Source organism: Primulina eburnea, chromosome 1, assembly GCF_022965805.1.
Source record: "Primulina eburnea isolate SZY01 chromosome 1, ASM2296580v1, whole genome shotgun sequence".
Taxonomy (NCBI): domain Eukaryota; kingdom Viridiplantae; phylum Streptophyta; class Magnoliopsida; order Lamiales; family Gesneriaceae; genus Primulina; species Primulina eburnea.
In genome coordinates this window covers 53623991-53646839 of record NC_133101.1, presented here as the reverse complement: position 1 = coordinate 53646839, position 22849 = coordinate 53623991, and the positions used below count along the sequence as shown (strand labels likewise).

The 22849-nt window shown below is 32.7% G+C and overlaps 3 protein-coding genes across 10 annotated transcripts; 2 read left to right on the top strand and 1 right to left on the bottom strand.

Moving 5' to 3' along the window:
* Positions 1 to 4946: 4946 nt before the first annotated feature.
* On the top strand, positions 4947 to 9377 carry LOC140831206 (U-box domain-containing protein 3-like). Of its 4 annotated transcripts, none has more exons than XM_073195050.1 (4): positions 4947 to 5414; positions 6512 to 6791; positions 7009 to 7125; positions 7239 to 9377. In XM_073195050.1, exons 2-4 carry the CDS (start codon positions 6516 to 6518, stop codon positions 9120 to 9122), a joined length of 2277 nt encoding a protein of 758 aa, XP_073051151.1. In that variant the 5' UTR covers positions 4947 to 5414; positions 6512 to 6515; the 3' UTR covers positions 9123 to 9377. The 4 variants fall into 4 exon arrangements, with proteins under 4 accessions (XP_073051151.1, XP_073051142.1, XP_073051170.1 ...); XM_073195041.1 differs by lacking the exon at positions 4947 to 5414 and adding an exon at positions 5563 to 6008; XM_073195069.1 differs by lacking the exon at positions 4947 to 5414 and adding an exon at positions 5563 to 6094.
* A 3534-nt stretch (positions 9378 to 12911) lies between these two features.
* Positions 12912 to 14376, top strand: LOC140831199 (protein LIGHT-DEPENDENT SHORT HYPOCOTYLS 3-like). Its single transcript, XM_073195030.1, has one exon. The coding sequence runs from the start codon at positions 13566 to 13568 to the stop codon at positions 14133 to 14135; it is 570 nt and encodes a 189-aa protein (XP_073051131.1). The 5' UTR covers positions 12912 to 13565; the 3' UTR covers positions 14136 to 14376.
* A 4948-nt stretch (positions 14377 to 19324) lies between these two features.
* On the bottom strand, positions 19325 to 22626 carry LOC140831178 (uncharacterized). Of its 5 annotated transcripts, none has more exons than XM_073194981.1 (8): positions 22300 to 22626; positions 22115 to 22188; positions 21900 to 21980; positions 21352 to 21444; positions 20568 to 20687; positions 20420 to 20491; positions 20143 to 20220; positions 19325 to 19946 (listed from the first exon to the last, which is right to left on the bottom strand). In XM_073194981.1, exons 1-8 carry the CDS (start codon positions 22406 to 22408, stop codon positions 19755 to 19757), a joined length of 819 nt encoding a protein of 272 aa, XP_073051082.1. In that variant the 5' UTR covers positions 22409 to 22626; the 3' UTR covers positions 19325 to 19754. The 5 variants fall into 5 exon arrangements, with proteins under 5 accessions (XP_073051082.1, XP_073051117.1, XP_073051098.1 ...); XM_073195016.1 differs by having other exon boundaries at positions 19325 to 19941; XM_073194997.1 differs by having other exon boundaries at positions 21900 to 21947.
* Between the last annotated feature and the right edge of the window lie 223 nt (positions 22627 to 22849).

Sequence of the window (22849 nt, the reverse complement as noted above, 5' to 3'; positions counted from 1 at the left end):
ATGTTTTTTACTATATCTGTTTGCTTTAACTTTTTTGTTTCAACTAGGCATGCTTATCGGTTTCACGGTTCCAGATTGGGTGGTGCCGGAACCGGTACATGAACCGATTCAAATATTTGACATGTTCGGTAATTTTTAGATCGGTTACTGTCCGGATCAGACCAGTTCTAAGTTCCGTGTTCGACTTTATTATTTTTAACATAAAATTACTTTTATTAATGAACATTTTTTTATTTAGTATTTTGAGTTGAAACAATACTGACTAATCTTAAAAATAAAATAATTGAAACATGGAAAAAACTTGTGTGAGACGGTCTCACGAGTCGAATTTGTGAGACGGATCTCTTATTTGGGTTATCCATGAAAAAGTATAATTTTTTATGCTAAGAGACTTTTTATTGTGAATATGAGTAGGGTTGACACGTCTCACATATTAGTATCCGTGAGACGGTCTCACATGAGACTCACTCTTGAAACATTGATTTTACAATTGAAGATCTAAAATTCATCATGATTTATTAAAACATATTTTGAATATTCCGGATCTTGGTCGGAACTTGAGCTTTGAAATTAATCTATTGCTCCAGCTGTCTTATTCTTTTTTCGGCTGCAACAATCTTGTAGTCATGTTAACATGGAAAGTGTTCTTTGGCTTTAAATTAGTTCTTTGTTTACCAATGATTCTTCCACGTAGTGAAAAAATGCTGATTCGGAAGCAACACTTGAACTTTGAATGGGTAGGACATCTCTTGCAATTGCCGCTAACACGGGATAAAAAAAAACTTCCACCAATCATGGACATCGAAATTCTCCGTAGTCACAATAAATTGGCTTAGATAAATTTGGATCTCATTATAATTTGTTGTTATCACATATTTTCTTTTGAACTTTTGTCATTTCAAACTTTGAAAGAAATTGAGTGATTCAGTTTTGCTTTTATATGTCGGTCTCTCCTCCAATTGCGCACTCGGTTCATCACATTGTTCACTAGCATATAAATCAAACAATTCTTGGAGAAAATGCACGATTGACTTCTTTTGATCGTCAACATTCATCTGAAATTTTTTTAGCATAATTGAAAAAAAACATGCCTAATCCTCCTTGATTTTGACTTGAATCAAGTAATGTTATTAAACCATGCACAATTCGGATATTCTCCCAATATTTTTTTTAAAAAAATTTCATCTTTGAAATAAAATCACGCATAAAATAATCATCACGATATTCGATAAATTTATAAAACATATTGAAACACAAAGATAAAAACATGGTTGAAGTAGGGTAGTTAATGCCAAAAAAATTCCGTTACTTCTTTAAGAATTTCTCATAAAAAACACATTTACTCAAAATATTCCAATCATCGTCAGTCAGCGTTAAAGATTTTACCGCAATTATTGTAATATGTAATAATTAAATTTTGAAAACATAAAAAAGTATAAAGCAAGTGATATAAAAAAATTCCATCTAATTCAATAGGAAGATGAAATTTTTAAAATTTAATTCCGTTTGTTTTGACTAGTGTTTTCTAATCACGTTCATGTCTTCTTTCACGTAATAATTTCTCACATAATTTGAATTTTTCTATTACAATCGACGTATGCTCGTCATAAACGCATTTAACACATAAGTTGATAATATTAAATATAACATGCACATCTAACATGAAACAAATTACCATCTAAAATTGATTTTAGTGAATCTTTAGATATTTAATCGCAAGAGTATTGACATTCGCATTATCTAATGTGATCAACATTATTTTATTTTGTACGCAATAAATCTTAAAAATATTTAAAACATATCTAGCTATAGTGTATGTGTTGTATGACGATTTTAAAAGATCTAGCGCTAAAATTATTTTTTGCATAGTCCAAGTTATATCAATCCAATGGGATGTAACAACAAGATAAAATTCATATTTCAAATTAGTCCAAATATCAGCTGTTCAAACTAATTATATGAGAAATATTTGAAAGATGTTATTTTAATGTTTTTTTATATTTTTTATAAACATCACAACAATATTTCTTAATTGTGTGCCTAGAAATATTGTGAAAACCAAGTTGAATAATATTAGTAAATTCAACAAAACCTTCTTATTCAGGTATTATAAAGACAAAAACTTGTGTGAGACGGTTTCACGGGTCGTATTTTGGAAGACGAATCTTTATTTGGGTAATCCATGAAAAAATATTACTTTTTATGCTAAGAGTATTACTTTTTATTATGAATATGGGTAGGGTTGACCCGTCTCACAGATTGAAATCCGTGAGACGGTCTCACATGAGATCTACTCTATTATAAAAGGTTAACAACATTTGGTAACAAATTTTAAGATGGTTTTTTGAGAAATTTCTTTTGTAATAGTAAAAGCTTTACCACTTGAAGGATTAATTTGGAGTTTCGTTGGTTCCCTACTAAATGGTTGTAATGTATCATAGTCAAGTTTGTGTATAATAACTAAATGTTTTTTCTAAGTGCTGATATCACCGGAACCACCACCTGTTTTGTAATAACATCTCGTTTTTCAATTTTTTACATACAGTAAAAGAGTTTTTCGTACATTGTTATTCAATATCAAAGTAATCTCAAATTTTGCTTCGGTTTGCTCAAGTTGTTGTCGTGCTCGTTGACATTGTGTTTCTTTCTCGGGTGGACGATGGTGTCCTTACATCTTTGTTGAGGAGTTTCATGGCTTCTTCCCCCTCGTAATCAGGTTCGGCTTCATCAAAGTCGGAGAAGTAGCCAAAATGTTCATCAAAGTTGGAAACATATTCACCTCCACTCAAAATTGGGGGCCAAATAGTAAAGTGACTGAAATCCAAATATTTAATTTTACAATTGGCCTGAAAACGGCTACTGAAATCCAAATATTTAATTTTACAATTTGGCCCCCAATTCCGGCTACTGAATCCATTGCGATTGTGTAGCCTGCAGCTGTTGGCCCAAAGGTCTTTTATTTTTATTATTATTATTTTAAAAAAAATTTATGTGTTCCGGATCCAGTTACGGGCTGGAACCGGGTCGGAACTGGTTGAACCGATTCAGAACATGCTGAACCGATTCAATATGTTAAACCTTAAATTACGGTTTCGGGTCCGATTCACCTTTAGCGGATCCCGGTTCCGATCTTAACGGACCTCTGTTCTTGGCTGGTTCTAATCCGAGCTGGTCTATTTAGTATGCCTAGATTCAACGATGAATTTAATTTAAAATCATATTTTGACAAAAAGGATTTGGCGGACTTCCCCTTTAATATTTTTTGTATGTCACAACAATTTCAAATTCATATATTCAATATTAAATATTTATTTTTTTTCATTCAAATGAGCCTATTTCGAATCATATCTAGGGAGATAACGATGCGGTTTTGCGGTTTTTTTTTAAAAAAAATTCAAACCGAATTGTCATATGCGGTCGGTTAGTATTTAAAAATAATAATTGCGATTTTACATGTAGAATCAGTCTTACAATTTTGAGCGGTTGCTGTCAGTTTATAGTTTTTTTAATGAAAAATATTAGAACATACATTTTAATTTATTTGAAAACAACAACAATATTGTGTCTTCAAGTATAAAATATTGTTCAAATCACAAAGATAAATGTAGATAAAACAATAATCAAGATTCAAAATTAAGTTAATAATTTAAAAACACAACACACTGACAACAAAAATGACATTTACGCTATTTATCTTTCTTTACTTTCAAATTTTAAACAAAATATTGTTGTAAAAGAAATAAATACTATAATAAAATACTAATATGAAGAATAATTAAGAACAATACAAGTTTTTTTTGTAGGATTAATAATTTGAAGAGAATTGAGATATAATGAATGATGACTTCTTTAATTAAATATGTTGTTTGCAAATTATTATAATATTAGACCAAATATTATGGCAAGTGGCTTAAGCAGTGTTGAAAAAAGAACAACTGAACCGTATATGCGGTGTAGTTTGTGATTACTATTTTTAATCACGATTATAAAATATTAGGAAAACGATGCGGTGCAATTTGATTTGGACAGTTATGGTGGTTAATTAAAAAAATTAGGGGTGTTCATCGGTCGGTTCGGTTCGGTTTTCGGTTTTTTATTTCGTTTTTTGGTTTTACAAATATATAATCCGATATCCGAACCATTTTTCTTCGGTTCGGTTTTCTACCGAAATGGTTCGGTTATTTCGGTTTTGATACAATTATTTAAATTAATAATATAAATATATTATAAAATATAATATATTATTTTTTAAAATGATTTCTTAGTAAAATATTTAAATATAAAGTACAAATGAATTACATAAACAACAATCAACTAAGTATTATTCAAAATAATTCTTCATTCACTAATATCATCTCAATAAATAATATAAAATACAAATAACATTATTAATTTAATTAAATTTCGGTTTTTTCGGTCGGTTCGGTTTTGACTTTATAATCCGAAACCGAACCAAATTAATTTCGGTTTTAACATTTAAATCCGAATTATAAAATTCGGTTTTCGGTTCGGTTTAGTGTTCGGTTTTTTCGGTTTGGATTTTCGATTTTTTCGGTTTTATCCGAAGTTTGAACACCCCTAAAAAAAATTGATTACTTCTAACCATAACTATTGTTATTTTAATCTATTTCTCAAATAAAAGGGATGTAACTTTCTATATTTCATGCTAAATATAAATTGGCCCTCAAATTTAATGCTATTTGTAGAGAGAGACCTGTCCCTCCTCCACACCTCCACATTATATACTGTACTTGCCGATGGTGCTGCGTATGACTGGAACATCTCGTACGATTTGCAGCTGGAAATGGCAAATATTATTTTTCTTTCTTTTTTGTCACAAAAAATTGTCATTTCATAAAATAAATACGAGTCTTTTTGGATATCACCCTTTTCACCATTCCCAATAATTAATATATATATATATATATATATATATATATATATATAGATATGAAATTTATGATGTTCTCGTTGATGCCATGATTACAGATTCCTTTCTACTCTCTTTATCATCTCTAACCCGTCATAGATACTAAATAATTGCTATAAAAAATGATTGTCAAGCAGTCATATCATTAATCGATTCGTTTCCACAGCCAGCGAATCTGCATATAAAGGGCCCAGAAATTCGACCGCCGTCTTCTATTTTTTTTTGGGCCCTTTGCTTTTTCTTGGTGTTTCCTGCCTTTTCTTTTTTCTGAATTATGAAGCAAAGTGAAGAGGGTTGGCAAGAAGTCTTGGTTCAAAGCAAAAATATTGGTTTTTCAATTAGATTTTCGCGCTGATTTTGATGATCTTGGTAGATCAGAGTCATGGGCTCTCATGTTAATACCTGATTCCTTACTGGAATTCATCAAGATCAGTTCTTTTCCTTCCTTTAAGTGTCTAGACTCGAGGAAATAAATACAGCAGAGGTACATTTTTAATCCGACTTTCACATGCTTTTACTTCTTTTTTCATGGATTAAGAGGAATTTAGGGGACGCAAATTTTATGGGGATGTTGGACACGTGTTTAAAATCACGTTTTAGTGTGAATTTACAGGGTGGTTCTAATCACATTAGGAACGGTAAAACTATGAAGATTTCCCTTTCCTCTGTCGGTTTCTTCTCACAAGTGTCGCTTTTTCTCCCTTAAGCAAATTGCCAGATGCTGCTTGTGTTATTAAATTTTATCATTCTTGGCTTGAAACGAGATAATAAGATTTGAAAAAATGTCGGCGGTGTGCAGCTGTGAAGTGGGCTTAAATTTTTTTTATAGGCCATTTCCCTTTGTGTTTTAAATTTTTCTTATTTCTTTTCAGTAGAATTTTGGCTAGTGTCCAAAGACACACTCTTTTGTCAATATGTGTGGTGGCATACTTTTGCGCAATGCAGATTGGCTTCATGGAGTGCTAGTTTGTTTACATGTGACAAGTTCTAATAATTCACCACTAATAAAACGTGCCATGTTGATATTATTGCTTCGGAGTTTTGTGGATAACAATGACTCCTAATGTGATATGATGCTGTAAACGTAATCGAGTGACATTTTCCAGTTTTATTACACCGTTGTTTCTAACTTTTAAGTCGGACATCTTCTGAAATCCACGGGTGGTAAAGAGAAGATCTTGTGATCACCTGAAAGTTTTCTTTTTCCAAATATAATCACCTTTTTGCTTGTTGTTGGTAAATGCAGAATTTACTGTTTTCTTTCCCACGGTGGTTGTTGATTACCTAGCGTTTCGTTTTACTGTGGTTTAATTTCTTTATATTTCTGTTTGCTGGCAATTCTGATGGTATGATTCTTTGTTATGGTAAATTTGTTTCTTAGTATTTTTTGAACCTGAAAACGAACTTTTTGGTGAAATTCTAGTGTGTGAATTGTTGCTCACGTTGCATTTTGGTAGACATTTTCGGCGGTCTCTTCCTTTTCCGCTTTGTCAGTTGATTTTATGCAAATGCATGCTCTTGGTGCTTTTTGATTCCCGCTTTTTGATTCTATCGGTCTATTTTCTGTCGTTATGTAAACAGGTCAATGGACTTGACGTCATTACGAAGTCTTCTTAACAGTATATCTCGCTTCATTCATTTGGTATCATGTTGTGCCTCTGGGAAAATTCCAGTCGAGGAGGAATACAGAAGTATAGCAGCTTTCTTGAAGCAATTGAAGCCAGTACTTGATGATATCGCCGATTGTAAAGATACTTTCGATGAATCTCTAGCTAAAGTGTGTGAAGAATTGGATTCTGCTGTCAATGGGGCTAGAATGTTACTTGAAAAATGGTCTCTGAAAATGAGCAAGATTCTTTGTGTGAGTAACTTGACGCGGCTTTCATAGTTTTCTTTGTTTCGAGCAATCTAAGATTTATCATCGGAAATGAATACTGTAACCTTCTGTAGACAACCACGAATCAGTGTCACCATATAAAGTTCAAAGAAGAATATGGAGATGTTTGGAGTATTATATAAGTTGTGCACTTGTGCTCTCTCAAAAAATTATCTTAACATATTCCCGTTGTCTCTTTCAGGTACTAGAAAGTAAGCCCTTGGTGATTACAATTCAGATTTCCATAGTCAAGCTATCTTGTGTTTTATACAGAATATCTGTGTCATCACCAACCACTTTGAGTCTATCTCGCGCTCAGGTACCAACTACATTTAATTCTCTCTTTATGGGAAGCTTGTTGATCCGTTATTTCCCTTTTGTTTTGGCATCTTCATTTTACTAAAAAAATGTCTAACGTTAGATTCAATTTAGTTATGTATGCAGGAATCTCAGAATTTGAATCTCGGAAAAGTGTCAGAATATATAGATGCGATTGTTAAAAGCAAAAAAGGAGGAGATATTTTTGGCACCGTACATCTTATGGCAATTATCGAGTCCCTCAACTTGAGATCAAAACAAGAATTCTTGAGTGAGTGTATTGCTTTGGAAAAGGAAAAACAGAAAGCGGAAGACAATAGAACAAAAAAGGGTTCGGATCAAATCCCTCAGGCTACTCAGCTTATGAGTCATATTCGTGATTACATGGTTCGCGAGAATGTTGAAGACATACACGGTATTCAGATTCCTCCATATTTCCGCTGTCCCTTATCTTTGGGACTCATGTTGGATCCTGTAATCTTGTCCTCTGGCCAAACATACGAGTGTGGTGCCATTAGAAAATGGCTCGATCATGGATTAGAGACTTGCCCCATTACTCATAAGAAACTCTCTCACAAAAATCTTATTCCCAATTGTACAGTTAAAGCTCTTATTTTGAGTTGGTGTGATGAAAATAAAGTAAAGCTCTCCCGCAACCCTCCATATATTGTCTCAGTTGAACTTCATTCAGAAGAAATTAGTAATCAAGATGGTCTCCAGTGTTCAGCGCAAACGAAAAATTCATCTTTGGGATCAAACAGTTCTCGACCTATTGAAGAAAAAAACGGTGTTGACATAGAGGAGTCTGAGAAATTCGATCAATCGTCCCCGGAACATTCATCTATTCACAGCCGGAGTGAATCAGCATCAAGTGCTGTTTCAAGCATCGAGTATCTCCTGACAGAATCAACTGAAATTTCAGGGATATCCACAAAGCAAGATGATGCAAGTGAAAAATCAGGGGATATAACATCTGCTTGTCCCACTTCCTCAGTTTCAAATAAAATTTTCAGGGAATCTCCTTTAACTGGGAAGCAGTGTCTCAGCTTGGCCGTAAACGGAAATCATAGAGACTCATTGAGGACACCATCATTATCGTCCGAGGCAGGGTCTAATGATTTGACTTCTACTTCCCACATCGAAAAACTGGTCGAAGACTTGAAGAGCGAATCAACCGAATTGCAAACTGCTGCTGCTGGAGAATTACGGTTTCTTGCAAAGTATAATGTGGAGAATCGCTTCATTATAGGTCAATCCGGGGCAATTTCCCCATTAATCTCATTGTTAAACTCTGATAAGGAGCTCATCCAGGAACAAACGGTCACCGCAATTCTTAATTTATCGATTAATGAAAAGCTCAAGGCCAAGATTGGAGAAGAAGGTGCTCTAGAACCACTTATCCACGTTTTGAGAACCGGAACATCAGAGGCCAAAGAGAATGCCGCAGCTGCTCTTTTTAGCCTCTCACTTTTAGATGACTATAGGATGAAGATTGGTCGATCAAGTGCAGTCAAGGCATTGGTTGATCTATTAGGAACAGGTTCTATCAGAGGACAGAAAGATGCTGCGACTGCCTTATTCAGCTTATCTATATTTCATGAAAACAAGGCTCGCATCGTTCAGGCAGGAGCTGTAAAACATTTGGTTCCATTGATGGATACAGAAATGGCCGATAAAGTTGTAGCTCTTCTCGCCAATTTGTCCACTATCGAAGATGGATGCACAGTTATTGCTCGAGAAGGGGGGATACCATCACTTGTGGAGGTTCTAGATACCGGAACTCAAAGAGGAAAGGAGAACGCCGCTTCCGTGCTGATGCAGCTGTGCATTAACAGTAGCAAACACTGTCGGAATGTTTTGCAAGAAGGAGCTGTTCCACCCCTTGTCGCACTGACACAATCTGGAACTCCAAGAGCTAAAGAAAAGGTATGCATGCAGCAGAGCTCCAGTTATCTCATAGTACTGCTAGATACTCAAATCGACATACATAGCTTATGAGCTCAAAAATGTAAGTTCTTGTTCATTTCATTGATTCAAACATGCTCAACAGCTTCTTAATCACTTCCGGAATCAACGGGGGAGTCCCATGGCAAGAGGGAGATCGTGAAATAACAAGATTCACTCGTTCATGTTTTCTTTTGCTGTCTTTTGTGACTATTATTGGCACATTTGTCTGCGGAGATGTTCTTGCCTTGTGGTTTGTTTGTTCATTACATAGACTGCACATATGCTCAAAATTCAAATCCATCGTGCTTTTTTAATCAATCGATTTGTTTTTAAAGGAAGCATTTTTTTGTGAGACGAGTTAACCTACCGATATTCACAATAAAAAGTAATACTCTTAGCATAAAAACTAATATTTTTTCATGAATAACCCAAATAAGATATTTGTCTCACAAAATACGACTCGTGAGATCATCTCATACAAATTTTTATCCAAATTAAAAATATCTACAAGTGTATAACCCAAAAAATTTAGGTTTCTTTATAAGTTGTAAAATTATGTAACGTGTATAAGTATTTAATATATGATTTTACTTATAATTATTGGAGTTCTGACTCAAATAAAATGTTTATTCAATTTATTATTATTATTATTTTTTTATCGAATATCAATTTCTATTTATTAAAAAATTGCAATATGTGATGCACTATTTCACCATAAACTCATAACTAGTCATCCAAATTAGCCCAAATCGAAACAAACCGAAATTCATGGTTTGGTTATTGAAACTTCATGATTCTTTTTTTTGGGTTTAAAATTTGTAAAACCAATAAAATATGGTTTGGTTTAAATTTTTATCTAAAACTGAACCAAACTGTAATTAAATACCCCTATATCTAATCACCTTAGTATCATTAAAAAGGGAAAATATGGCGAGGGAAATTACATTTTTGTCATGTTATTTGCATGTTTATAACTTTCAGTTTTGTCGGTCTTAGTCTACTAATTTGTATTTTTATCGAAACATTGACATGGCGCCAGAAAATTATAATGTGTCACCCGAAACTGTTGATGTGACGACATAGGGTGAAAAGAACTAAAATTGATCCCCAAAAAATGTAAGGTAGCATATTAAGATCACGAATTCACTGATAATGCGATAAAAAAAAAAGTGTAAGATACAAGACCTAAATCATAAATTCTTTATTAAAAAATATGAAAATTTTCTAATGAAGAAATACATATTATTTGTGTGATACAGATTCATGCATTTGTGTAGTAGATCATACGATGTATCATGGCTTGGTACCACAAGAAAGGGACATCAAAATATTTTCAGCTCAGAATTAGAGCTCTCTCCATGTTTGTCTGTTCAAGAAACTGAGACATCAGCAAGCTCATGTTTCAAATTCTAAGAGAAAATATTCTTAAATCAATTAATTCTAGTCTCATGTTTCACACACACACACACACAAAATCAACTGATAATGGTTTTAAAGAATGTTTGAATTATTCCATAACAAATGCATCAACAATTTTCAAAATTCATCGTTATATTGTCAAATTTCAGTTTCAAGCAATTACTTTTGTATTCGTTTTTTTATTTTTTTTGTATTTTTTTGTCATTTTTTCATATGATATCAACGTGACAGTTACATATATACATAACAAATGCATCAACAATTTTCAAAATTCATCTTTATATTGTCAAATTTCAGTTTTAAGCAATTACTTTTGTATTCGTTTTTTTATTTTTTTGGGTATTTTTTTGTCATTTTTCCATATGATATCAACGTGACAGTTACATCTATACAACATCGTATCAATATTTCCAACGAAAAAACTAAAATTATGATACCAAGGAAGAATTTTCACGATACAAATAAAGAGCCAAAATCGCCAACATGCTGACCAGAAATTTTTTATATAAAAAAATGGAAAACGTAATAATTTAAAATAAATATATCTAGTTAGGGATGAGTATGTTTCCGAATGAGACAGGCAAATCGCGTGTACGCAAACGCTACATAAGTCTTCATCTTTGACCATAATACACAATTAAATGCTCAAAAAAAAAACTTGTATTTCAGATTAATTAAATCACATTAAATTAAAAAAGCTAAATAAATCAGGTTTAGTCTTTATTCCATATAGAGAAATTCTCCTCGACGCTGCGAAAATGTATCACATTTTAATGAAATTCGAGATCACTTGTTGATGATCCAAAAGCTAAAATCGCACTCGGAAAAGAAACACTCTATATCAAGATGTCTTGTGTGTGATTCAATAATTAAAACCAACTGGCCTAATAATTTGTTTGATAGAAAATTTGACGAAAAATATAGGAGGAAAGTGACAAAGCACCTTTCTTGAAAATGGTTTTGAGAATTATAAAGTAGAGAAATTGTCAAAATAAAAATAAAAAAAAAAGTTCCATTTATCCTTCTGTTAACTCAACACCTTCATATTATGTATCAGATTTCTCGAGAAAGGAACTGATTTCACTCTCTTTTTATAGAAATCCACACTGTTGTCAAGTCTTCCACCATGACTTTGCCACAGTGCTGCATTTAAATTTGTTACTTCGTCTTAGGATAAGTTAGGCAACAAAAATAAATTCGCATCAAGAGTACAAACAGCAAATACTATTTTGATTTGACATTATATATATATATTGATTTTATTTTTTATTTTTATTTTTTCTAAAAGTGAGAGGTTCAATCAATATTGTCCACAAAACGATGATATTTATTGATGTAAAATAGTTATCGACATTAAATTGTTTGGAATTATAATTTGAAAGGTGTAGTTTTTTTATATATAATAATTGAGTTTATTTTATGACTGAACATATGAAAATAATTACTATATAATTAATATGTTAGTTTAAAAAAATAGTGCATATTCTTTTTGTCCCTTGTTTAGTCTAATGATATTATTAAATTTATGTAATTAATAATTATGTAATTAATAATAAATATTATATAACAAAATATAAGGAACAATTAGTCCTGTGAATTTTTTCAGTAATTTTATGGAAACTAGTAACAGTTTTTTTTATATAAAAAAAAATTGACAATATACTTCATAATATATAATATTAAAAGAGAGATGGATCGACAATTGTTGATAATGCAATTTAGGACCATTTTTGTCATGAAAAAGGAACGACACAAAGCATGTACTTTCATTAAAATTTGAGATTAATTAAAGCTCATTCTAAAAAAATAAAAAAAACATATATATATATATATATATATATATATATATATATGTGTGTGTGTGTGTGTGTGTGTGTGTGTGTGTGTGTGGATCTTAATTAGATGGTAGAAAACTAGAGATTATTAAAAAGAAAATCTTGAATTTGATATATATATATATATATATATATATATATATATATATATATATATATATATATATATACACCAGAAGTGAGAATCCAACCTCTGGGCAAAATTTGTAATTAATGAAAAAAAGACTCAGACTCTTTCAAACTTTTTCATAAATAAACGTCACCAAAATCATTGAACACGATACTATTTGTGGTAATAGCTTCGATATTTATCGTAAAACTTAACCGGAAAAAGATAATGAAATGATATCGATCTCATCATTCTCACAAAACGATACCGTAAAATCGAGAAATCTTGCATCTGTATATTTCATTGTTTGATGGGAAATAATTTTTTAATTAATTGTTTGACGCAAGGGTCAAAAAGCATTTTACCCTTTTGATATAAATACTCCTTGAAGTACCAGGTTAGTCTGTTAAAAAAAAAAATAGTAATTAAAATCAAATTGTAAAGAAAGAGATAAAAGTTACAAAAATTTACCCGTTTTAACATTTACCTTTTTTCTTGTCTGCATCTTCACCCACTGTCTCCCTCTTTCCATTTCCACATAAAACCCTAGCATCCAACAGTCTCTTTCTCCCATGAGCATGAATAACAAACAGTTCAGTGAGAAATATATGAAAATTCCGTGACTGAGAGTCCCCTATTTTCGGAAAATTGCATCCTTAAAATGCACCAACCCATTTTCTTTAGTATTTGCTCAAACAAAGTATAATAACATGACCACTCCACCAATCTCTTCTCTCTTATCTTTCATCTATCCTATCAATCTTTACTCCATAAAAATGGTTGTCTCCTGATGAATCAATCATGATATAAAACCCGATTTTCTTCCGTCTCTATTGAGGTTTCTGTTTTAGTGCTGAATTCAATGTTCTTTTCTGTGTTCGGAGAAGTCTAGGTTTTATCATCATGTCAAATGCATAAGTAAATGGTTGATTAATTGTTGCGTATTCTCTCTTTCTTGCTTTGATTTGCAATTTTGAAACCATATGAGGAGAAATATTGAAGCTGGTGGTGTTGATCTGGATAAAGTCTTTCTTTTAACTTGTTCTTCAGGAAGCAAGCTGAGGGGGTATTAGATATTATATTGCCTGAAGTTGAAGATTCTTGGTTTCTTGATTGGATTTCTGTTGGTTTATGGATTCATCGTCGTTACAAGAAATGGAAAACTCCAACTCCGAGAACAGCATGAACACCTGCAACAACACTTCCTCTTCAGCCGGAGCTTCGTCTTCCGGCTCCACGGTCAGCCGCTACGAGAACCAGAAACGCCGAGACTGGAACACATTCGGTCAGTATTTGCGCAACCACCGCCCGCCACTATCCCTCAGCCGCTGCAGCGGCGCGCACGTGCTGGAGTTCCTCCGATACCTCGACCAGTTCGGCAAAACCAAAGTCCACAACCAAGTCTGCCCGTTCTACGGCCATCCCCACCCGCCTGCCCCCTGCCCCTGCCCGCTCCGCCAGGCCTGGGGCAGCCTCGACGCACTCATCGGCCGTCTCCGTGCCGCTTACGAAGAAAATGGAGGCAAGACGGAGACAAACCCTTTCGGAAGTCGATCTGTACGTCTTTACCTCCGAGAGGTGCGTGATCTACAGTCGAAAGCCAGAGGGGTTAGTTATGAAAAGAAAAAGCGGAAGCGCCCGCCACAACAGCTGACCACGCCGCCACCAGCCCTGCCGCAACCACCAGGTGAAGGCTCGTAATATGAACATGAACTCCTGGTAAAAAAAAAGAAAGAAATCTACCATCACTGTTGGGCCGATTTCGATGATCGTACAACGATCTTTACATTCTGTACTTCCTTTCTAGATCCATCTTAGGGTTAAATTTTCATCCAGTTTCATCAAGAACTGATGTTAATCAATCAAGATCATTGCGGGTTGCTTTCCTTGAACTAGTAAAACCGAAGCAGTGATAGAAATCGTTATCAGTAGTTTCAGACAAGTAACAGTACTCGCTCCTTTCATTTTCGTCTGCTCAACTAATTTACCAGCTTTACTGTCTGAATAATTAAGACTTCTCCCTGCAGTTTGAACAAGTGAATTGGGAGTGTTCCACTTCAAATTTACCATGCACAGTGCACTAATTATTATATATTTTCGGATCGAATTTGAATTCCCTTTTGCATGCAATTTTAATGGGATATCAATACTCAAATAGGTTCATTGTATATCTATATTATTTATATTTGAGACGAAAACCCTTTCATCCCATTCAGCTAGCTTTACAAAACTAATTAAACAAGAAAATAATGTAAATTTTGTTAAAAAATTGTAGCATTCATGTTAATTGTCCCACATCGGTTGTATAAATAACCTTTGAGTGGTATATATCGGATTGGACAATCCTCCTCCCTTGAGCTAGCTTTTGGGGTTGAGTTAGGTCCAAGTTTCAATCTTAACATGGTATCAGAGCCCGAGTTTCACCGTTATGTGTTGGACTGCCTATAATTAGGCCACCCGTTCTGCCCATAATTGGGTCATTTGTAAACTCCACGCTCCAGATGTTCATTCCTGGACGTGAGAGGGGTGTGTTAATTGTCCCACATCGGTTGTATAAATAACATTTGAGTAGTAGATATGGGATTGAACAATCCTCCTCCTTTAAGCTAGCTTTTGGGGTTAAGTTAGATCCAAGTTTCAATCTTTAACAATTCAAAGGATTGAATTGTTTAAAGAATCTGTACCATGTAGTTAGATTAGGCACATGGTTTTTTTATATATAAAAAAAAAATAGGAATTTTTTTGTTTGAAAATTCGCGTATAGAAATCTATAGTTAGATCCCCGTCCATTGAAAAGGACAAAGACAAAATTCAATCTCTTTCTTTTTAATTTCTTCCAACATTTATGACATTTTTTCATCTTGAACATGGAATACTATCATTAAAGCGAGCTTGACATGTTTGAAAAACTTATTAATCTTTTTAGAAATATAATATAAAGTTTCACCAATTTGGCCGACAACAAGCATATAATCAGCCATGCCCAAACACACACACACACGTGTGTGTGTGTGTGTGATCAGAGATCATTTTTGTAGATGGCTTAATTAACTATAAGAATAAGGAGTCACTTATTTCAATTATTTATAAAAATTAAATTTAATTTTTGTCTCAATCTAAAAATATTATTTTTAATTTACTGCCTTTAATTTACGTGTATGTATATAAAAAAAACATATATACGTGGGAATAATATATTAGTGTGCATAATTTCTTAGCATTTTTATTGGGAATTATTAGGATCGTGGTTTTCTTTGGTTCATTACTTAAGAAGTCTATTTTTAGCATTTTATCATATTCTTCCGACAAAAATCTTAATGTAGGTACAAAATATATGTATACTTGTATGTTGTTTTTGTTGAGGAATTAAATTGTTCGCGTGGTATGAAGAAAATGATTATTAATATTAATTAAACCTCAGCTTTATACATGTATTTTAGATTTGAATTTGAGTCTTAATCTGCTATTTTTTTCCTTTCAATTTTTTAGTTTTAATACTCACGACACAGAGCTGATGGGGCACTGACGTGACACTAACACGACTTCGTTAGTGTTTGCACATCAGGATAGCCAATTAAGAAAGAGTAAAATTTCAAAATATTGAAAAATATATGATTAAAACTTAAATTAGATAAAATAAAATACCAAAATCATAACAAACTAAAATATAATATCAAAATTAAAAATTTCACTTAATAATTTATTAAAGGCAGTTCATTTCAGTATATCTCAAAATTATGATGGATATAAATTATGAAGGATATATATTATAGTAAGAATATAAATAAATCTTGCTACGATATATAATAAAATAGACAATTGTGATATGATATCCACCCACCGTGTTCATCTATGTGTCTACCTTTGAGGTGATAATCTCCTATTAGATGTAATTTGTTTTATATGTTCTACTATATTCGATAGGTGATCAGTATAACATTGACGGTAGACACGATAGATGAGCATCATATCAGTTTCCATATAATAAATACATTATATATAAACTATAGGTTTGGTCTGAATAAAGTTTTGGATATTACAAGATGAGATATCAATGTTATGATCCAATGGCTTAAATTCTATAATATCTTAAGTAATACAATGTGCTGATTATAATTGATCAATAGCCAGAAATTTTCAAATCATTCAATTGATCATGCATGCTTTGATTGTATGAATAAATCTATATATTAGAAATTTCATGAAGTTGATTTATATTACAAGCTTTCCATAAAATTGTCGTTAATTTGCCTACGATTTTCTTAAAACCGTGAGGGCAAATTCAATTTAGCTAAGGAATTCGAAATACTGTCGCTAAATTTAGCGATGGTTTTTTGAACATCGTCGCTAAATTAACATTTTTTTAGCACGTGTAAACTCGAATAAAATTAATAGATTGATCGAGGTTCATATTAGATCAATTATTTCTGTCCTACTAGTGGAGCATGTGATATTTGAAACTGGTGTCAAAGTGATTGTTGCGGCTCTCAAAGATCAAAGTTAGAATCCACTAGCTTTGGATTGATGGATGAATATTGCAAATATATATATATATATATATATATATATATATATATATATATATATATATATATATATATATATATATATATATATTACAAAAAAATAAACAATTTTTGCAAAATTTTATTAACATTTTAATGAATAAATTTTTATTTGGTTAAGTATCAAATACATAAATATAGCAAATAAAAAACTAACTTACATTACTGTTACGCAGTTACAAGAAACCATCTATTATAAACTTCACGAAAACTCCTATGATATCGTCCCCTATCTTGTGATACATATATCTTATTCAATCTGATTCCTCAAAAAAATTAGTTGTTATGCACTCTAAATATGGACCGAATCAACACATATCATATATATATATATATATATATATATATATATATATTTATATAGAAAATATTATTACCATTAATCTGTTACTTATTTTGAAAATATATATTCAAGTAATTGGAATTGTCTAATTAATATTCGCTTAGACTCATAAAATTAAAGTTATATAGGGTACATGTGAACTTCCTATTAAGTCATTTTTAAATGTTTTCATGGACACACATTTAAATTATCTATGTTTTTATCATTATCATCAGAAATATTGGTATATATCTATATTTACACCAATATTTATAATACTATATTATAATATACTATATTATTATATTATAAAATATGAGGACAATACACTAACTAATTTTGATGTAACAAATTTCATTCACTTTTAAAATCTATAAAATATGTTTATTTATCTTATATGAAAAATTGATGATAAATATTCTAACGGTATTAACATGCATCACGTGGATCGGACCACTGATATATGATCGAAGGAGAGTACTCATGTGTTGTTACTTCTTGTTGATAATGCACTGTGAAGAAATAAATCAATTATAATTAAATTTTTACAATGATTAAATTTTATGACAAAAAATAATCCATTTACTGCAAAACTCGACATATAAAAAATCACAAAAATATTATCTCATAAATTCACGAGACACCTAACTTTTTGTAGGCAAAAAATTATGTGAGACGATATCACATGTCGTATTTTATGATACAGATCTTTATTTGAGTCATCCATGCAAAAATAATATTTTTTATGCTAAGAGTATTATTTTTTTATTGTGGATATCGATAGAATTGACTCGTCTCACAAATAAATATTTGTGATATCGTGTCATAAAAGATATACTCGTTTTTGCATAGTTATATTTCACAGTAAAATGATAACAAAAATAATGCATCGTTGGTACGAGAATCCCGCTTTCTGCGGTCAATCCGATTTGACGCAAAGTGGGGCCAATTGAATTCGGAACAAAGTCCGAATCCGGTGCATCCCAAGTCCATTCACGTGCAAACCTGTTACTTATGTCGGGTACAGTGGACCATTACCCGCTTCTGCTTTGGATCCGCTCCATCCAACCCACTCTTCACTGAATTGCTTTCAACAGCACTTTTAGCTGCTCTTTTCATATATTCTCAATCATTGACTTGAAACAGCACTTTTAGCTGCTCCTTCCATATATCCTCAATCATTGACTTGAGCGTCGAAGTGGCTACGCCAGGACATCCTCCTGGCCCCCTTTTAACGGTCTTGATCGCACTCAAACCTGATATTTATAAGAGAATACTTGGGCCCTTGATGAACTTGTTTTCCAGTTGGACTTGAGATGGGCCAGGGGTAGTGGTCCATCCCTGGGGTATCACTTCCTATTCCATTTAGTTTAATCCACTTAAATCAATAATACACACATTTTTAAGTATTCGCGTATGGCAAAAACTTGTGTGAAACGTTCTTACAGGTCTTATTTATGAAACATATTTTTTATTTGAGTTATTTATGAAAAATATTATTTTTTATGCTAATAGTATTACTTTTTATTGTGGATATCGGTAAAGCTGACATGTATCACAGATTAAAATCTGTGAGACGATATCACATGAGACCTACTCTTCTCGTATAACAATACCCAAAATAGTTCATAAAAAGTTTGTGTTACAAAAAAGTTGATTGTAAAAATAAAAATTTTACCCATAAAATGCAATAATTATGAAAGTTCAGATATGATTTGAAGTGATATACGGACCAACAAACATTTATTGCGATTAAACGTATTCTTGTCACGTATTAATTATGCATACGAAACACCATATTGATAATAACGCTGAATAGAGAAATCCACAGCACCGATACTTTTTTTAAGGTGGTGCACCCTAAGATGCCTGTCAATAAGACAACAAGAAGAGTAATCGCTGCGATTATTTGAAGGTTGTAGCCTAAAATTCGAGATTCAATTGTAACTAAAAAATAATGATAATAATAATCCACTAATCAAAAAGAAAACGAAAAACCCATCTAAAAATATCAAATAAATATATTGACTTTGTCAAGGAAAAAATCTCCACGATACAAAGGGTGGATTGGTCCTGATTTTGACGCATCCTACATTGTTGTGATCAAGACAATTAAACAAATGACACTATAGAATCCATAAGAATTATGTGGTGACCCGGAAGAGTCGTGTCAACGAAAGTTTCGAAAGATCTTCCCCATAATGGACATGATCGATGAGCGGTCGGAGGTTGTAATTATTACATAGGCCCGAGTGCAGAGTTGTATGATTTGGCTTACCAGTTCCAAGTTCTCCGAACATCTGCTTACCAGAATTGTTCTTCCCTTGCACATGTAGCACTCAAGCATTCGTGAATGAGGAGTCTTCGATAAAAGGCACCTAAATGAAAATGAAAGTGCAACAAAAGTAGTCCGTTTTTTTTTATGCCTTCGTCTTAATCCTTTGCAACCCGAACCACCAATCCACTGGGTGTCTGGACGGTTTTCAGGTGGCCTGAACCAATCAGATCTCGAAGATGAAATCTTATATCGAGAGGAGAAAGTTGGAGACGCTTCTTCTCCAAAGTAGCCAACAGCATCTCTTTGTATCGCTTACGATTCAGTAAAGACAAAAGCTCCTTCCTTCCCTTCAAAATAATGTGAATCTTTAGTACGGATTTCCACATTTCTAACAGCTCATAGTGTGCATAGCATTGGCTCAATGTTGTGCAACTCGAACCAACTATTTCGTGGATACATACAATGACTAAACGAACAGATAAAATATAATTTTGCATCTTAAATATGAACCCCCAAAATGTGATGAGTAGCCATAAGCAATACCTGTGAGAGACCTTTGAGCACTGAACCAATGTTCGGAATTGAAAACCAATACATGTTTCGATCGATAAGTTGGCAAACCTAGAAAAGAAATACAAATTAATTTCATGTTTTTCCAACAAAATCCAAGACCCAAACACAAGTACACATCCCTCTCTCGATATGGCAAATGCAAAAGAAGAAACAGGTGAAGTAAATCGCCTTAATAAGACTCGAAGCCGTTACGTAATGGACACAAGCAGTAGTGCTTTCGTGAAAAGTGAAGTGTATGTATACTCACAAGAAGACCAGTGTTAATTAATTGAGTGATGTGATCCTCTTTCACCACTCCACCCAATGACAGAAGCGAGCACTGCAAAAGATATACAAGCTGCTGCTTCAAGCACAGTTATACATTTGAACATTTATTCAAGGAAAGCAATACTCACAAGTTCTTCATGCTCAATGCTAGTATCCAACTTGGATTGTATCACATGCAATTTAAACCACTCAAAAACGGTGACATCATTTTTCTTCTTTTCTTCCAACCTTCTCATAACACCTTCAATCTAAAACAATTCAAATACCTCTGTCAGTCTTTGATCGTTAAGGATAAGATTCTTCATATGCGAGACAACAGCATATCTTCTAATGTGATAGCAGTCGTACAACACAAATTTCAACTATTCAAACAATACTCATACATGAACAAATTACTGGGCAAGTAAAGACCCAAGAAAAATAAAGTCTGAAGGGAGAGTTTTAAAAATACAGGGTCTTCTATTTTTTGAATTGAGTCTGTTTTATAAGCTTAGATGATATACAATGCACACTTTTTTCCAAACTTTTGTAACATGATTCATAAAATAACGAAGAAATAACAAATCATGGAACCTCTAGGCTCCACAAACTCCTCCGGAATGATGAAATAACAATACGGGATCAACGTTCAAAGAATAAAAGATACATGAAAGGAAGAAATTGGAATGACCCAAAATGCACGCCATTCATTACGCAATCCCATGCATTTAGGCTACAATTTATCAGAAACAACAGTTATTTGAGAATGAAAATATACATATTTAAGTATTTTCCTATGAATCATAAGAGCACCAATTCCATGTACAAAATTTAAAGATTAAAAGAAAAATAGGCATGGACAAGTCATACCATTAACTGTTGAATTATGATTAGAAAAAAGGAATCCAGAAGGATCTAAATAGACAAACCAACCTGTTTCACGTAGTCATCCATAAACATTATGGCATGATCATCCTGTCCAGTATTTAACTTAAATACACGCAACACTCTGTCCCTTCGCAAGGACTGCAGAGGATTAAGAAAAAGAAGGACCATTACATCCACTAATCATGTACCTAGTGAATAGAGTTTAATAAAGAAAAAGGTGAACAAATAACATTTAGTTGAGAAGTGAACTTTAAAGTTTTCTGTATGGCGATATCCAAGATGGTCTTCTTATGGGGTGATTATGATTTTGTTTTCCATTAGCTTTTTTAAAACTATGTGCATTTCATCACAACCACAGGACTGTGTGTGCGCGCACGATAATCACCCCATAAGAAAACCATCTTGGAATACAGTTCCTTTTAGGAGAATAATGTATGATCATTAGTAATGATAAATAAGGAGATAAAACAGTGAAGCATGATTTCAATCATTAAAACATACCTCGAATCAAGTCAACAATTGACGTAATAATCACATTCCAACAAGAAAAAATATATCTTAAGAAAATGTAAATGCTAAACAAGCTACTTAACCTCTAAATCTCGGTCCACTTGTGTCCTATCCACTATGCTGCTGTACAACTGTGACCGCAAAACAAAAGGTTGAACAGACACCTGAATACACATAGAACTCCAAAATTGGAAGCTTTGCAAACAAATAAAATTGAACTGCCTTGAAGAGATTCATAAAAGAGTAAATATATTAAACTTCCAAAATTTCAATATTGTATGTGAGAGTAAATAAAGACCTTTTCAATAGCTGGAAACTGAGCTCGCATCATCTGAAGAGCAACCAGAGTATCATTAAATGAGAAATCCTCCTCTGTGAAGTAAAGTACGCAAAATCAAACGATGTCATAACAATGAGTCCAAGAAAGTTTCGGAAGAAAACAATCGGACAATAAAGCATAAGAAGGAAAATATATTGTTTCACCTCGGAAGGAAGAACCTGAACAATCAGCCACATTTTCCGGGTCAGTTTCCCCTCCGGATTCTTGATATCTTGGGCGTTTGCGGCCTGTGGACGGCTGTAAATCCCCCATTTTCTAGCTCACACAAATTACTATAATCAAATAAAACCTCTTTCTGGATAAGTCTTGACTTTTGTTGTCTCTAATCTCAATTTTCTTGTCTTTTCTCTTGATTCTTGCTTTCGAGCTCGAATCTCTCCCTACTCTCCAGATTTTTTCCCTTCTCTGCCCAATATTTGAGCCCATTTTTCGGATTTTATATATCCTAGCGGATGATGCGTGTTCTGGATAAAATTATCTATACAAATAAAGAATAAATTAGTCTTTAAAATAAAAATCACAAAGTTTTGAAATTGAAATAAAAGATAAAATAGAATATAAAAATGTAATTATATATAGATATCAAAATAAAAATCACAAAGTTTTGAAATTGAAATAAAAGATAAAATAGAATATAAAAATGTAATTATATATAGATATCATGTAATTACTTTGAAAAATACGTTGATATTT